The sequence below is a fragment of the Pecten maximus genome, unplaced genomic scaffold (genome assembly GCF_902652985.1).
Source record: "Pecten maximus unplaced genomic scaffold, xPecMax1.1, whole genome shotgun sequence".
NCBI classification, from domain to species: domain Eukaryota; kingdom Metazoa; phylum Mollusca; class Bivalvia; order Pectinida; family Pectinidae; genus Pecten; species Pecten maximus.
The window spans coordinates 1-19,187 of record NW_022982599.1 but is presented as its reverse complement, the minus strand read 5'-3'; the positions used below and the strand labels follow the sequence as shown (position 1 = coordinate 19,187).

General features: G+C 36.1%; 1 protein-coding gene across 1 annotated transcript; it reads left to right on the top strand.

The window, feature by feature from the left end:
* Positions 1-427: 427 nt before the first annotated feature.
* Positions 428-14,683, top strand: LOC117320598 (exocyst complex component 4-like). The gene is made up of 10 exons (XM_033875154.1): positions 428-453; positions 1,997-2,078; positions 3,182-3,392; positions 8,583-8,663; positions 9,621-9,652; positions 10,007-10,121; positions 10,356-10,474; positions 10,920-11,015; positions 11,825-11,936; positions 12,493-14,683. The coding sequence occupies exons 2-10, from the start codon at positions 1,999-2,001 to the stop codon at positions 12,661-12,663; spliced, it is 1,017 nt and encodes a 338-aa protein (XP_033731045.1). The 5' UTR covers positions 428-453; positions 1,997-1,998; the 3' UTR covers positions 12,664-14,683.
* The last annotated feature ends 4,504 nt before the right edge of the window (positions 14,684-19,187 follow it).

The window sequence follows — 19,187 nt, the reverse complement described above, 5'->3', positions numbered from 1 at the left end:
CTGTCATACAGCATACAGGGGTAAGTCACAGTGACACCTGTCATACAACATACAGGGGTAAGTCACAGTGACATCTGTCATACAGCATACAGGGGTAAGTCACAGAGACACCTGTCATACAACATACAAGGGTAAGTCACAGTGACACCTGTCATACAGGGGTAAGTGACACCTGTCATACAGGGGTAAGTCACAGAGACACCTGTCATACAGGGGTAAGTCACAGAGACACCTGTCATACAGGGGTAAGTCACAGAGACACCTGTCATACAGCATACAGGGGTAAGTCACAGAGACACCTGTCACACAACATACAGGGGTATGTCACAGAGACACCTGTCATACAGCATACAGGGGTAAGTCACAGTGACACCTGTCATACAGGGGTAAGTCACAGTGACATCTGTCATACAGGGGTAAGTCACAGAGACACATGTCACACAGCATACAGGGGTAAGTCACATAGACACCTGTCACACAGCATACAGGGGTAAGTCACAAAACACCTGTCATACAGCATGCAGGGGTAAGTCACAGAGACACCTGTCATACAGCATACAGGGGTAAGTCACAGTGACACCTGTCATACAGCATGCAGGGGTAAGTCACAGAGACACCTGTCATACAGCATACAGGGGTAAGTCACAGTGACACCTGTCATACAGGGGTAAGTCACAGAGACACCTGTCATACAGCATACAGGGGTAAGTCACAGTGACACCTGTCATACAGCATACAGGGGTAAGTCACAAAGACACCTGTCACACAACATACAGCGGTAAGTCACAGAGACACCTGTCATACAGCATACAGGGGTAAGTCACAGTGACACCTGTCACACAGCATACAGGGGTAAGTCACAAAGACACCTGTCATACAGGGGTAAGTCACAGAGACACCTGTCATACAGGGGTAAGTCACAGAGACACCTGTCATACAGGGGTAAGTCACAGAGACACATGTCACACAGCATACAGGGTTAAGTCACAAAACACCTGTCATACAGCATGCAGGGGTAAGTCACATAGACACCTGTCACACAGCATACAGGGGTAAGTCACAAAACACCTGTCATACAGCATGCAGGGGTAAGTCACAGAGACACCTGTCATACAGCATACAGGGGTAAGTCACAGTGACACCTGTCATACAGGGGTAAGTCACAGAGACACCTGTCATACAGCATACAGGGGTAAGTCACAGTGACACCTGTCATACAGCATACAGGGGTAAGTCACAAAGACACCTGTCACACAACATACAGCGGTAAGTCACAGAGACACCTGTCATACAGCATACAGGGGTAAGTCACAGTGACACCTGTCACACAACATACAGGGGTAAGTCACAGAGACACCTGTCATAAAACATACAGGGGTAAGTCAAAGTGACACCTGTCATAAAACATACAGCGGTAAGTCACAGTGACACCTGTCATACAGGGGTAAGTCACAGAGACACCTGTCATACAGGGGTAAGTCTCAGAGACACCTGTCACACAGCATACAGGGGTAAGTCACAGTGACACCTGTCATACAGCATACAGGGGCAAGTCACAGTGACACCTGTCACACAGCATACAGGGGTATGTCACAGAGACACCTGTCATACAACATACAGCCTTACAGGGCTATTAAATCAGAGACACCTGCCATAAGTCACAGAGACATGTCTCATAATGCATGCAACTCAAGTTCAGGCCTCTTGGTCAATAGCTCACACTGTATACATACATATTATAAATATGCAGAATTTAGTGATGGGTAAAATTATTTTTAATGTAACATCTATTCAGCCTTTTCATTCTGATGAAACAAACTAGAGAGCTGTGATATAGACAACATCTATATTTGAAGTTGTGATGAAGGTCTGTAATTGTTGAAATAAAATGTCATTGCCCTTTTAAGAATAAACTAGTATTTATGACCTCTACATGTATGTACATAGGACTTTGTGTTATATAAGTATATATATATTTGGTGTTATTTTGACTTAGGTATGGTTCAGAATGACACAGACGAGAAGCGCATGATCAGTGCAATGTGGGCTAAGGACGAAGACATCAGCAGGTTTCTCAGGTAAAGTCAGCTGGTAACCGTATCAAAGTTAATACGATCTTAGAAGACAAAATGGATGATATTTTGTAATCCTGGTTGTGTTAAATTACTCTGTTAGACTGTAGCGTTATTGTACATAGGAAGAGTACAACCGATATACATGATTGGGTAATCCTAATTGAATGGTATTTGTGACTTTATTTGTGTTGGTATACTCACTTTAATACATGGTACAGGTAGCACAAACATTTGTATATCTTAAAATTTTCAAAAATGTTGATGTAGAATTTATCCCTTGTAGGTTGTAGATCAATACCGTCCAATAAAAAGTGTTTAACAGTAAATGGTTCATTGCATGAGATACACTGTGTCTTGTCTTCTCATTCCAATTGATATCAAGATGAAATACCTGTCAATATACAGTTTTGAGTCACAGGGGCAAGAATAGCTTAATCAGCAGAGAATCAGATATTGTAACCTCAGGGTGATTTGTGTTCCTCCTGGAGGCCGAGGTTATGGAGGGTCCTGTGTTTGGACAGGATTCCAAATTGCTATAGATTAATAAAATCATACATGGGTCTGCTTCATGGACAGGGATATGTCAATCCATGTGTAAGAGTTGGGCTGGTCAACATCAAGCTTGCTGAGTGCTTGCTAAGCCAAACTCTTACCAAGTGTCATACTGACCAGCCAAACTCTTACACTTGGTTAAAATATCCCTGTCCACAGAACAGACCAATGTTGGATTTTTCTCCCATACTTAAAAAGAAAATCTAAAATGTTCACAATCGGGTCGAAACAGGGAATTACCTGGTCACAATAATTGTAAAATGTCAGGGAAGTAATACAGTGACATCACACCAACAATTCATCATTATAACATCATACTGTGCGTCAGCATTCTTTTCCCTACCCTGGTAAAGACAGGTTACTCTTTTCCATACCAAAAACGGAGATTCTATTGTGAAGTAAGGGAGAAAAAATAATGTAACCGGCCTCCCATGTGATGTTCAGTGAGGTAGTCACCAGCGACTACATTGGGACTCATCAAATTACCTCGGTTGGTCATGGGGAGATAAACCCAGCAGACAAACAATAAAATATTCTCTGTTATTTTCCCTCAGATCTTTGCCAAGCTGGCAGGTACTCCAGCCAATGGAGGGCCAGGATCTGAACCAGGCGATGTGTTCAGAGGAGGAGATGAGGACGCTCAACTCTAAGGAGGTCAACATCCTCATCAGCAACCTATCCTCATCAGACTCCATGATTCCCCAGCAGGAGATCATCACCGACTCTACACAGATGAGGACCATCGCCAACTATCATCAAAGTCTAGTATGTATACCTGGCTAAATCAGCCCCTGTATAATCTGAATCCTTGTACTGACTTAGATATTTGGTCTGGTCATTTTCTCTCTTAAATCATAGTACTGTTTTACAGTAGTTAAAACCTGTTTTATACATTTTTATGGAGGCGTTTACGCCTGCCATATTACAATCACCTACGAGTTGTGACGTCACAATCTCTCACTTTCATTTTCGTTATATTTCCTTTCACAGTTCATTTTGTAGTTTCTTTCGGTTCATATATGATGTAGTTGAACTATATATACATTTATGAAAACTATCAAGACTACAATTAAAGTGCTATTACATGAAAAAAAGGTATATTCAGTATAAATTTCTCTTCGGCGGAAGCCCGGAATTTGAGACCTCTGGTGGTAGTTTCTGTAACTAGGGGTAATGATTCGCTTATAATTAGTTCCAAGTATGAGGCATGTCATTGTAGTCCGTCATTCAAAGTAGATGTGCACAGAAATGTATTAACTATGCTGATAATGTTTTGAACATTTCAGGAACTATTTTGAATAAACAATAAGAATAATGTCTTGTAAATATCTACACCTGCATCGATTTTTGCAAATCTATATTGAAAATACTGTTTGAAGGGAGATAACTGCGAGATTCTGACGTTACCTTTCAGAGGACACTTGTTTAACTACTAGAAATAAAGATGGCATAACAACCAAGCGCAAACAAATTCCCAATTTTCATAATACCCTCCAGGTTTTGGCTAACAACATTTCTTTTGTTTACAACTTGGTAGTTTGTTCACGAGATTTTATGAGATTTAGTCCGATATTTAGCGATCACGTGTTCCGTCTGTTTACCTGTCAAAATGGAGGCACGTGGACACGGGCTTCACACGAAGCATCAAACTGATGTTTGTCGCTAGAAATTAATATCTATCAACATGAATTAAAGGCAAGTTGCTTACTAAGTTTAAATCTGTTTGTTGACCCACTGAAATAAGTGTTTGTTTATTTAGGACGAAACTGTTTACGATAAGTTGTTCAAGCCTGGCCAGACCACAAAATCACAATATCTACTGCGATTATAGTCCGAATTTTCTGACGATCTTGCTATATACTATATGCAAACTTTAATCAGCTTTAAGGCGATAACCCCAGAACCCTTCGGATTACTGCGATAACTGATCGAAGTCCCTGTGTTTCAAATCCATGAATCGGTAGACCTACGTGATGGCGTGATGGAATTCGATCGTTTATTTTTTTAAACTAAGAAAACTGACACATATCTGTCGTGGTGGTCATTTATGCTGTACCTTCCCCGACAGAGACAATATACAGAATCTGGATTTCTGTGATAAGGTTTACTGCAGTAGCTACTCGCACTCGTAATATATATGAAAATGCTAAATTATTATTGAACCAGCTTGTCTTATTTATATATTATTCAGCTCACGATTCAACATTTTCAAATGTTTTCATGTAATATATATATACATTTGTATGCACCAAGCTGTGAAATGTTTGTATTACATAGAATATTTAAACAATACAAAGTAATTGTAGATTAACAAAATGTAAACCAATTGCATTTCAACCTATTAGTACAACTTTTTGTTGTTTTCATGTAATATAACTTTTTGTTGTTTTCATGTAAAATGATAAATACATGTATATCTATTGGCAATCAATATCAAATCCATATAATATAAGACTTTCTCAAATATCAATAATAATATTCCTCATAACTTTCAAAATAAATCTATTTTGCTTTTGAAATTTAATTAAAAATGTTTGATTTTCATGTCGCGAACATATCCCTTAAAATAATCATCCATCTCCTTATTGGTCTCCATAAAGTGTGAAAATAAATGAAACTTTTTTTGTCAATAATTCTATTTATTATGAATTTATGTATAACCATTTAGGTTTTTTCCAATGTTGACCTTTAAAACTATATATATATACAAGCAACAATCTGTGGGATGTCAAATATGGAAGGCTATAGCTGTTTCAGGATAAATTGCCAAAAATGCTTATAAGTACTGTTTCTTATCACTGATCACATATATTGGGTTTTCGACTATTATGTGTTATTGCTACTTAAGGTGTGAATTTTTTCGGCTTAAGTGATAATGTATTTCTTTGTACTTATGTGCAACAGACATCGCGAGAGTTTAATTCTCGTACATATAATATTGACTCCTACAAAAAGAAGTTGAGTGATCATGAGTGGTTGACCTACGAGAGGCATTTTATCAAATCTCATATTGACCATACTGATTGCTCATGATCATATTTCATCCGGCCTAGTAAACTCTAGAAAAAACATCTTAATTTATGAAAGTAGCTAACTCATTTAATGTATGTGTAAATATTAAGTATATATATATATCGTACAAAACATCAAACTTCTAATATGGTAGATATGAAACATACATTTAGGCTGACTGCCTGATAATATAATACAATTTGTACAGAGTTTACAATCCTTTGACATTCAGCTCATAATATACACCATTATAATTTGATCTGTCGTCATGCGTCGGTCTTCTTCTTAAGACCAAGATATCGCAGAATGGTGTACAAAAGGTTCTTAAGCTGTTTTATCAAAATTGTTAATTTCATGGCCCCCTATGTGTCGCATTCTCCCTGGGGAGAGGATACATTTTACTATAGTTTATATAGGAAACTCATCACACATATTTTAGCATAATTTGTTTCATTTTCATCGGAAATTGGTTAGCACGTGGTTAGGGCAAACTTTTCTCAATGACATATTGTCAGAGAATGTCAAGGCCAACGACTTGTTATGGGTTCGAATGTCAAAAATAAAAATCTCAAATTGATTATTTTTTTCATTTCATATGAAAGAACATAGTCCACTGAAACAGAATGTGCATATTTTATTGTCATCAGATAAAAATAAGGCAGAAAGATATGGCACTTGGAAAAGAATCATAAAGCTATTTTCTCCAGCCAAAATTAAAAAATAATCCAAAATTGCAGAATAAAGGTTTCTGCTCTTTTATCTATATACACATGAAGGCTTGATGTTTGGCGCATCGATAACGTATGGCTGGCTACAAATGTTATACTTATATTTGACCTTGACCTTCATTCAAGGTCACGGGGGTCAAATGATGAAAAAAATTCAAAGTTCTTTCAAAATGATTAATTTGGGTCACATTTTAAAGAATCGGCCCTTTTAAAGGTGTGTGCAATGTATCAAGGTCAAATAATCAAAATGACGCAGATATGGCACTTTTAAAAAGAAATTCCTACCAAAATGAAAAAATGACCCAAAACTGCACATACACATGAAGGCTGGATATTTGGCAAACAGATACATGTAACATGTATGACTGGCTACAAATATTGAGTTTATCTCTCTGACCTTGACCTTCATTCACATTTTAAAGAACCGGCTCTTATGAAGGTGTGTGCGAAGTTTCAAGGGCAAATTATTAAAAATGATGCAGACATGCCCTTTAAAGAATGTTTTCTTGCCAACATTAAAAATTATCCATCAATTGCAATTCAATTGTTGGCTCAAAAGGGGTGTCCAGCAAGATTATGGAGTTGGGATATGAATGGTTTCACAGATAAAACAAGAGGCCCAGAGGGCCTGTATCGCTCACCTGGTTTTATGAGATATGAAACAAGAATGATGCTTAAGTTTATTTGTCGCTGGTATTTCTATGTCAATATATCATAAGCATTTTATATGGGTACATGTACATTGGTTTATTGTTATTCTAAAAATGTCAGACCTATTTTGGTCCCATCCTTCAGCCCCCGGGAGGTTAACCCCAACATTCGTACAATTTTGAATACCCATCCCATAACCATGCTACCATACAAATGTAGGGGTTATACCAAATTGTGCAATTAATCCATGAAATGAAATTGACTTTGGGTACAACCCCATAGGGATTGCTACCACACCAATGTGAGTTATATCCATAACTTAGTTTCAGAGAAACCAATTGACCCCTTTTGACCCTGCCCCCCAGAGGTCAACCCCACCATTTTTACAATTTTGAATCCCTACCCAAAATGATGCTACCAGTCAAGTATGAGCTATATCGATTGCTTAGTTTCAGAGAAGAAGTTATTTATGTCAATTAAGCCAAATTGACCAAGAGATGAACACAATCCTGATGTAAAAATAGGCCCAGGGTTCTTTCCCCACCCCAAGGGACTTATACAATCATATTGAATTGATATCAAATATGAAAGTTTTCTTCAATATTTTGCATGTAAAACGCTGTATATTTATATACAGTACCTATAGCTACTAGGCTATTATCTACATCTTGGTGGTAAATTAAAAAGCAACAAATCACAGTTTATTGTTAATATTGACATTGGATCTATTCAAATAGATGGAATTGATATCTAATTTTAAAATAATTGTCCTTAACAAATGAGGTCTTTGTTGAAAAAAAAGTGTAATAACTTTTAAAAGCCGTCAATCTAATTTTGATATTATTCTAAGATCAAAATAGAAAGGAATAAACAATTTTGTTTACAAGATATTGAAAGACATTGCACACTTTCAACAAAAAAAGTAGCAGACACTCCCTGTATTTTCAATACATATCGTGTATTGTTATAACTTATCGAAATGCATATCATACTGTTTCGACATTTCTAATACCCAGGCCTATAAAATATTAGTTTGTTTTAAACACATAAATGCAAATTTTGAACTACTTAAGTATAAAAGATGGTTTAAAGTATGAATGTTAATGACATGTACCTAAGTAGAAGTTGATTTGAAAAAATTTAAAATGTTTGACTTCTTAAGTAAAGGTTTGATTGAAATAATAAATGTTTAACTACTTATAGAAGTAGGTTTGAAACTTTAAGATGGTTAAAACCATTATGTATATCGGAACAGTCTAAATCATTACATTCATCAGGACTGTGAAAACCATTATGTCCGGTTGGTTTGACACACTTAAGTGGAAATGTTTAGTCATGTTGATATCAGTTTAATTTGTATTCTTGCTTTATTTCAAATATCTCGTTTTACGTCTGACTAACGCCTCCTACAGTACTTTCAGTACTTTGATTTCTAATTTAATTTCAATTTGTACATGACTTAAAAAAGCGAATGATTATGCAGTTTTATTGATGACAAGTGGTTGTTCTTGACAATAGGTCAGTTGACCAATAAATATCATAACACCTATGTTTATTTTTTCAGGAGTGGTTCACAGGTAGACTGGGACAATTCGCCCAATCACTGTCGTCCAAGTCTGACAGGCAGGGTTCACAGAAATCATCAGTAAGTTAAGTCTGGAATCTGTTATAGAAATAGCAATGTTAACAAGTGAAGATGCACGACTATATATAATCAGTTACAGAATGGCAATATATATGATGTTTTAGTGTCACTTGTGATGTAACCGTGACATATCAAGAAGGTATATACACAAGGGATGACTCCAATAGCAGCATCTGTCTCATCTGTATAGAGGTTTCCTTTTGTTTAACTCTTGAAAGAATTGATTAATTTTCATGAAATGTCTTATAAATGCAAATTTAATGTACATATACATTTACATACGTACCATAACAATACAGAGTTGACAGTCAGTGGCCGTTGTGGATCTAAACATAATCCTAAAGTGACTTCCGTATGATAACTACTGTCAAATCTGCCTTAGTGACCCCCTGTTCTTAGCGACTTTCTGTCTTCAGCAACTCTTTTTTAATTCTCCTGATGCATTTTGCTCTGATTTAACCGACTCCCCTGTCTAACACGACTAACGACCTTGTTTTTATCCCCCCCCCCCCCCCCCCCCCCCCCCCTACATAGCCAAAAACTTATATTTAGTGTCTTTGTTTACAGCCAAAGCCGAAAGTAGAATAAAAATTGTCGTAAAACTTTGGTAAATTCTGTGATATGAATAAAATGAAATCTCAGTGAGTTTTTAGGTTAACAGTATATAATTAACATGATAAACATACAGAGTACAGTGCTATTCTTTCTTGTCTTTACCTCAGACTATAAACCAAAAGCATTAACCTGTGTTAAGTGAACACCTGTCTTATATGACCTTTTTAACCAGTTCCCTTCGAAAGTCGCATAAGACAGGTTTGACTTTATTTGACTCTAGGGAGATTCTTTAATTTTCTTTATTTGCCTGCTCAATTCGGATTCGGAATTGTCCATCTCGGAATTTTACTCATTATGAAAATAGTTATGTTAAACTTTGTATTTTTTAATTACTTGTTTCAGAAATATCCTCCAGTATCTCACAAAGCCTTAGAGTAAGTACTGCGATTGTTTGTGTCACCAATTAAAAAGAAGGCAGACATATTGTTTTTAGTACATTGCGTTTGTTGTTTTCCTTCTAATACAGTAGCTTTGAAGATATTTTTGTATGAAATTTTAAAACTTATATGCATTTTCCACCAACACTATGCAGTGTTCTATAATCGGGTTACAGTGACCTTGATTTTAAGGTCAATTCAATGTAATACTGAGAAATTTTCATTCTTGTCAAGGGCATATCTTTTGAACCGTTACATTGTAAAAGATGTCTGAAGAAGTGAAGAGGCAACATGGTTTTTTTTTTGTGATAGGAATGATTTTCACACAAATAATACTTGATATCATTGTAGGTCACTAAACACATTGGAGAAAGATTTCCAGGATCTAGCTGAAATCTGTCTGCTTCTGTTACACTTAGAGGTCAGAGTTCATTGCTTCTACTACCTGGAATTGGTCGCGAGAAAGGTAAATATAGTAACAAAATCATGATACCTTTAAAATACCTGGAACTTAGTAACTAAGTCCAATGAAAGTATCGTGATACAGTTGTATTTAAATGATGGAGATTTATGTTCTGTGACTTCACTGGTAGCCCTGTATCTTGGCAACTAAGTTGTAACTCATCCATAGATAATGAACGTTTTCATTATAGAATGTACTATGTATTCAATGATCATTACTTTTTTTTTTAAATTTCAGTCCAACTATGCAGGACCGATAGATGACCTTGACCCTGACTCCAATGTGTTGAAGTTGAACAAAGATCTGACCGCTATGGAGGAAATGTTGTCACAGAGCCTGCAGCCCAATAAATTTAAGTCAGTAGATATCGTAATTCTAACCTATATTTATATCTATACTATAGAATAGGTATTTATAGCTAAAAGCCTTTAGTGTAGAACATTGGGCTCCTTGGCTTCTTGTCTGGATACCCAAAGGGATATTGGTTAATTGACAGATAAATCAACTGAGTTTAATAACAGGCTAAGAGGCCAGGTTTATCAATTCATTACTTTATCTAGTTGTTTTGCTCTATTTCAGACTTCTTTTAATTGATGATCTTTGCATCTTTGCCTGTTGTAATTGACCTCTACAAGTCTATATCTACATAACATAACATTTGAACTAACTTTCATATAGGTGTACATTGTATAAATAAATCTCCAATTAATGTCATTTGTTACATAGAGAATTAATGTTATATGTACAAAACATCTTAAGTTCTATACTTTTACATTCATTTGTTAATAATTTCCTTGACAGGTATATATTTGAAGGGCTTGGGTTCTTGGTGGCTTCAATATTGATGAACAGCATACAGTTTTTACCCAAGATCAATGAGAACGGCATAAAAAAGATGTAAGTGAATAAAAATGTATAGAAAATAAAGTGTAACCTTCATAATCAGAACTCATAGATAAGAGGAAAGTCGCCTGTCGGTCTTCATGGTTTCTTATCAATCTGTAAAAGATTAATATAATCTATGTAGTATTTCCGATTCAGATATCCTTGATTGAAGATCTGATATATTAGTTATGAAAGACATCAAATTAATTTAGGTACCTTTTCTGCTGTAAGTTTAATCCCAGGGGGCAAACACATAATCTCTCGACACACAGTGAGGGGTGATCTTATCGCAAGGCAGTGAAAAGGCACCTGTTGACATTTCTAATGAACTACATGTACTTTATATTGGGACGTGCATATTACTAGGGAATGGATTATTACCAGATATATACAGTAATGTGGTTATACCAGTAAATTATTTATCTAAACCATGAAGATGATTTAGAGGTGATAACCCTTCAACAAGCTTATATTTCTTGAATCTTCTTTGCATGAATGAAAGTGTTAGATTCTCAAGATACTGAAATATAGCTGTTTTTAAGGGCTATTCCAGAATTTATATCTGTGGGGGGGGGGGGGGGGGGGGGGGGCACTTGTATCCAAATTTGATGGATGGTGCGGTTATTTCTTTTACTGAATATATTTCAATATCTGATGCCTTCCACCACTTTGACATTGATAATTTTGGAGCAGCCCTAAAAAAATAATGTTGACATAAATAGGGGAAAATATTTCCGAAATACAGAATTCAGAATTAATACAACAAATAAAAACTTCCTCTCCTAATTTTAATGTGTGCTATGCTTTTTTCTCTGTAACAGGTGTAGAAATTTGTTTGCGATCCAACAAAATTTGACCAACATTTCCATGTCCCGAGAAACTGACCTGGACATGGCTCGCCAATACTATGAACTCCTCTACCTTAACCCAGACGTAAGTTTTAAATTGTTCTTTTTTGTTTGTAATAAAACGCAAGTTATCTCCTCTTGGGTCATTAATGTACGAGTTTACTAGTTTCATTTTTTTGATATTTTGCATATTTAACTCTTACAAGTTTCTTTTTTATAACAGTTTAAATCAAATTCATTGATTTAAAATTAAATATATATTTTTACACTGCTCCTTGATTAGGAAATTAGGTAATTAGGAAAGTATATTTTAATTGAAAAAAACTTTTTGTTATTCATAAATTTTAGGGCGATATGTATTAGATTTTTAAACAGAATGTTTTGATGTAAAAATTAAGTGTATTCTATGCATAAAAAAATGAATACGAATACCAAAGAAATTGCTTTACATAGTGAAATGATGAATTTGTAAACAATGTACAAAAAACAAAGCAGTGATATCTCTTGATTTTAATTATCAACTTAAATCGTAAGTTTGAACAGATATTTTCTCATGAAGACCTTTACAACATAGTTTTAAATTATCAAAGTTTTGAAGACTGATTTGTATCCAATTCTGACATGACCCATCTTTTCCGTAGGACATCCTGACGGCCATAGCTGAGAAGGGAGCACAATTTACTTATACCGAGTACTGTCAACTTATCCAGCTGTACCACCGGAGCCACCCAGGAGGAGACCCCAACCAGCTGGACAAACGCATGCAAAGGCTGCGCGAGATTATAGAGAAAGGACAGAATGGAGTGGCCTGAAAACGGCCATCTTGAGTGAAACGTTGTTTATAATGTTTTTAAAATAATAGCAAGATTAGCTGCCCGCACCATTAGAACGTAAAATTACAAATTATTGTGTGAAGGTGTAAAACCATGGTGGCAGTTTCTCATTATAAGTCTGTGCCAGGGATCTCTGTCCTTGATAAGGGGTCAAATAACTAGGAGACTTACTCCCAGTTTGGACCAAACAGCTAGTCAAGATACACCTGTCTTCTGTAAAATCTGTTTCCAAGAATGTAGATGAAGGACAAAGGTGGTTTTCGAAGGCAAAAATAAGAGAAAGTGAAAGTCTTTGTTGTCAAGAAAATACAAATAATTGTGGCATCTATAGACCGAGTGTGTTGATGTAAAAATTCCAGGAAGTACACATCGAATTAGACTTATTGGGACACTTCTGTCATACATAACTAGTGGAAATAACAAAAAGAACAAATGAGATTCTTCTCTCTCTATTACCACATCCGAATTTGTATGAACTTTACCACTTTTATTGCCAGAATATTTAAATAAAATTCTTGTCATATTCTGTGTGAATCAATTCCTAGGATTTCTGAAAATCGATGAAAACTCACTGCATGTTTAAAGCCAGCATTAAGCAATTTGAGTATATTGATATCACCAAAAACACATTTTTCAAAGATATTTATGTTTGTGGTAGATAACACTTTAAATCCATTCCAATTTTTATTCTAGAAATTAGTTGTGACCTTCAAAACTAAGGTTTCAAAGTTTTGAGATTGCTGTCATAGAAAACTGTGTTTGATGTATAAGGATTTGTTGCTATCACTTCCACAAAGCCTTTGAACAAACAAAAATCACTATGTAATTTGCAGGTGGAATATATGTACCTAGTTTAGTAAAAGATTAAAATGTTATGTAGAAGATTTCTCCACAGATCCTTAACTGATACTAATAATAGGCCTATCAATTGTCTTGCCATCCCTGTATGTCAATCGTACCATCAATCAATTATGATAAATTGATGTAGGAAACACATTTTCACAATTTCTCATCTAAGGGAAGTAACTCTGCTGCTACTACTGATGGTTGTGAGGCAAAAATTGATGGACCAACATGAGATGTGATGCCAGACGATAAAACAGTGTTCCTGTTAACTGCTGTTTAGATTTTTATGTACCCTTCAAATTTTGACATGCATATGATGGTATACCTTCTGCATCTGTCTGTCAGTCTATCATTGATTGGTTAAATTTTCATGGTAAGTTTCTTTGGTGCTCTACAATTAAACCAGATGATATATTATTGTCCCAAGTTTTGGCATGAATGTTATTGTGGGGTAAAACACTGATCATGTGGATTTAATTTGTAAAAATATTTTACATTTTTTTTACATGTTTGGGACTTCATTTTTTTGAGATAATTTTTTCAGTGAAAGATTTGAATTGGGTCAGACAGTCATTTAATTCATCCATTTGCAGTGCGCTTGTTTTTTCATGTATTTGTGTTTTAAAGCAGGCATTGTTAACTTTAAAACCTAAGTCATTGATGGCTTTGCATGTAGTGCTTATCATGAACGAAATTGAAAATACAGAATAAACTTTCCCGATACAGTATTAATGTTAACAGATATAACGTGCATCTTCTTTAAATGCCACTGTTTATGCTTCTTCAGCACTTCAGTAAGAAAACTTACATAAATGTACTGTTAAGTCCAAATTTATCTGCATTGTTTAATGATGTTATGTATTTTGTATCCTGGGCCTGGGTTCATGAATATTTTGTAACATTAGGAAATTCCTGTTGTTTTAGCATTGTACTGTAACTTTCATTGTGAAAGAATTTTCTTGAACTCCAGTGCTATCAAACGGGAAAACTAAATGTTAAGGAATATTCATTAAACTAAGGCCTGATGCTTTAAGTGCAATATTTGATATCGAGACATACCGTATGACTGAGTCAGTATGTTTTTTGTGATATGCGAGATTTTATTATTTATATGAACATGTTTTTGTCTGAATAAATTAATGTGAAAGTGACACCAAAGTTGCAGGCCATTGTTATTTGCTCAAGTCTTTCCTCATAGTTTTGGCGTTATTTAACATCCAATCAACTGCTATGGAATTACCTTTCCAGTGAAACAGCTGTATGTGTCTGGTGAGAGTGTATGTTTTGGGAGGCTGCAATATGTTTTTGTTTGCCAGCTTGTAGTATTGCGGAACTGATGTTGACTGATGCTGGCCACACCAGATATCTGTCTGTTAAAATGTCTAAATATCTCTTGTATGGGTCAAGAAAAATTCCGAGAAAATATAAGAGTCTATACGAGTGGTATAGATGCTTTTCCTGCCTAACGCTCAACATTTTAGGAGTGGGGTTCGCCCATTGTCAGTACAATGTGACCAGGTTGGGCGTTATGTTAGGCAGTATGCTTCACGGAGACAGCGTTATTAAGCCAACACCAGTTCTGTACTATCAAAACGAGACAAACACGAATATACCGCAGCCTTCCAAAATGACCACTGCTCACATGCATGTGTCTCATACACAGGGGTGGCTATCCTTAAATGTCCTTAGCTGTTGAAAGCAATACAAAACCACACTACCCCATTAGAGGACACCTTTGAAATGTCACATCCCCGAGTTAATCTCAGCTGCAGATAATCCTGGAAGAAATTCCTTCAGTTGATATCATTTCATCGATCAAGAGGATATATTCGCTCAGATACACATCCATCAGATGTCATAGAGGGCATTTTGCTTCCATAGACACATCCTCATTGTCTATTGATAGACTCCATATGTGTTACCTCGTACTTAATCTAACTCTCCATCAGAGGACACATCCCTCAGTCGTCTATTGATAGACCCCATAACACAGGGAATGTGTTACCTTGTACTTAATCTAACTCCCCATCAGAGGACACATCCCTCAGTCGTCTATTGATAGACTCCATAACACAGGGAATGTGTTACCTCGTACTTAATCTAACACTCCCCATCAGAGGACACATCCCTCAGTCGTCTATTGATAGACTCCATAACACAGGGAATGTGTTACCTCGTACTTAATCTAACTCACCATTAGAGGACACAACCGTCAGTCGTCTATTGATAGACTCCCTAACACAGGGAATGTGTTACCTCGTACTTAATCTAACTCACCATTAGAGGACATAACCCTCAGTCGTCTATTGATAGACTCCATAACACAGGGAATGTGTTACCTCGTACTTAATCTAGCTCACCATTAGAGGACACAACCCTCAGTCGTCTATTGATAGACTCCCTAACACAGGGAATGTGTTTCCTCGTACTTAATCTAACTCACCATTAGAGGACACAACCGTCAGTCGTCTATTGATAGACCCCATAACACAGGGAATGAGTTACCTCATACTTAATCTAACTCACCATTAGAGGACACAACCCTCAGTCGTCTATTGATAGACTCCATAACACAGGGAATGTGTTACCTCGTACTTAATCTAACTCACCATTAGAGGACACAACCGTCAGTCGTCTATTGATAGACTCCCTAACACAGGGAATGTGTTACCTCGTACTTAATCTAACTCACCATTAGAGGACACAACCCTCAGTCGTCTATTGATAGACTCCATAACACAGGGAATGTGTTACCTCGTACTTAATCTAACTCACCATTAGAGGACACAACCGTCAGTCGTCTATTGATAGACTCCATAACACACGGAATGAGTTACCTCATACTTAATCTAACTCACCATTAGAGGACACAACCCTCAGTCGTCTATTGATAGACTCCATAACACAGGGAATGTGTTACCTCGTACTTAATCTAACTCCCCATTAGAGGACACAACCGTCAGTCGTCTATTGATAGACTCCATAACACAGGGAATGTGTTACCTCGTACCTAATCTAACTCACCATAAGAGGACACAACCGTCAGTCGTCTATTGATAGACCCCATAACATAGGGAATGTGTTACCTCGTACTTAATCTAACTCACCATTAGAGGACAAAACCCTCAGGTGTCTATTGATAGACTCCATAACACAGGGAATGTGTTACCTCGTACTTAATCTAACTCACCATTAGAGGACACATCCCTCAGTCGTCTATTGATAGACTCCATAACACACGGAATGTGTTACCTCGTACTTAATCTAACTCCCCATCAGAGAACACATCCCTCAGTCGTCTATTGATAGACTCCATAACACAGGGAATGTGTTACCTCGTACTTAATCTAACTCCCCATTAGAGGACACATCTCTCAGTCATCTATTGATAGACTCCATAACACAGGGAATGTGTTTCCTCGTACTTAATCTAACTCACCATCAGAGGACACAACCCTCAGTCATCTATTGATAGACTCCATAACACAGGGAATGTGTTACCTCGTACTTAATCTAACACTCACCATCAGAGGACACATCCCTCAGTCGTCTATTGATAGACTCCATAACAGGGAATGTGTTACCTCGTACTTAATCTAACTCACCATTAGAGGACACAACCCTCAGTCGTCTATTGATAGACTCCATAACACAGGGAATGTGTTACCTCGTACTTAATCTAACTCACCATTAGAGGACACAACCCTCAGGTGTCTATTGATAGACTCCATAACACGGAATGTGTTACCTCGTACTTAATCTAACTCACCATCAGAGGACACAACCCTCAGTCGTCTATTGATAGACTCCATAACACAGGGAATGTGTTACCTCGTACTTAATCTAACTCACCATCAGAGGACACAACCCTCAGTCATCTATTGATAGACTCCATAACACAGGGAATGAGTTACCTCATACTTAATCTAACACTCACCATCAGAGGACACATCCCTCAGTCGTCTATTGATAGACTCCATAACACACGGAATGTGTTACCTCGTACTTAATCTAACTCTCCATCAGAGGACACAACCCTCAGTCGTCTATTGATAGACTCCATAACACAGGGAATGTGTTACCTTGTACTTAATCTAACTCCCCATCAGAGGACACATCCCTCAGTCGTCTATTGATAGACTCTATAACACAGGAAATGTGTTACCTCGTACTTAATCGAACTCACCATTAGAGGACACAACCCTCAGTCGTCTATTGATAGACTCCATAACTCACTATCTTTTTCGACTGTACTGGGAGTTATTTTCCCTTGGCAATACCGGTAACTAATACTGATGGCAATGCTGTTGATACATGATAATACATTCCATTTGTTACCATGTCAATTATTTTCAGGATGGTTCTAAATGGTTCTTTCTTAAAATTGATGTGGAAAACTTGATAATTGAAATGTTTAGATAACAATGATAATAATGACGACATAACTAATGAAGGTCTAAACCATTCAATTTTGTTGACGAGTCAGGTGAAGATCATGAAAGCCTAAATCAGAGTTCATACAGGAATTTTAATACAATATTTTCTTCTATTTCACTTGTTATAAGGGCCTTTCAAGGTCATGACAACCCTTGTTTTTAGGGCTTTTCAAGGTCATGACAACCCTTGTTATTAGGGCCTTTCAAGATCATAACAATTCATCTTATGTGGCCCTTCAAGGTCATGACAATGCTTCTTTGAACAGTGTAAACACAAACAACAAAAAGAACAAACATTGCTATGGAAGATGCGTTTATTAAAAAAATATTTTTCAATAATTTTGGATAGAAAATGACAAAACGATAGTCACTGAAATATGATATTTTCTTTTGTTACAAAAAATCCACTAAAATATGGACAGATAATGACATTCAATGTCGGGTTTATGTATATTGCAGAAGGTATAAAAATAGATGAAGGTACAAAAAATGTTGGATTATACAACAGGTCATAACTAGACTCGCTAGATATTATGCTTTAGACACTATATTATGCATAAATTCAAATTTCCTGAAATAAACAAACATGACAACAGATTTGGACACAATTTTCGAAGAGTCTTTACATTATAATTTAAATAATTTCGTTTTATTTTTAGTGATTCTAACCCAAAAATGGTATTGTTGTTGAAATGTATAAAGATGAAATTGTTCTCATTTGCAAACTTGGCAATTTTGAAACGAATTTTTTTTAAAATTTGTTTTTAACAAAATCTGTTCAGTAAATTTTGATCAAGTCTCAAAAAGAATACATTCACAAAGTTGCAAGAAATTTGGTCATCGAATACAATACCTTGCAATAAATTCTTAGTTTTTGGTTTTGTTTTGGTTTTTAAGACATCTGAGCACTTGTAGAAGGAAACATATTATAATTCTTTCAGTTATAATCAATGTACACAAAAATCAGAGATGATAACATATATATATCGGTATAAAAACCAAGTAGATGAGAAACAGAATATTAAAAAACTCTTCTGTATAATATGTATAATGAATACAGCAATACAATGTAAACTAGAAGTATAGTGTATATATAAAACTATTGAGAAACATGTATATTGATTACAATAAATGAGATACAGCAAATGTCCTTCACAATGATTGTCAACCCCCATATATTACAAATATTATCTTTTTCTATTCAAATTTCTTATTTTTATA

What these genes read in the sequence shown, in the direction of transcription:
- LOC117320598 (XM_033875154.1), top strand. Translation starts at nt 1,999, where the DNA reads ATGGTTCAGAATGACACAGACGAGAAGCGCATGATCAGTGCAATGTGG. An exon ending in AGGGTTCACAGAAATCATCA is followed by an intron (nt 8,664 to 9,620) that starts GTAAGTTAAGTC and finishes TACTTGTTTCAG; the next exon opens with AAATATCCTCCAGTATCTCA. An exon ending in GAGAACGGCATAAAAAAGAT is followed by an intron (nt 11,016 to 11,824) that starts GTAAGTGAATAA and finishes TCTCTGTAACAG; the next exon opens with GTGTAGAAATTTGTTTGCGA.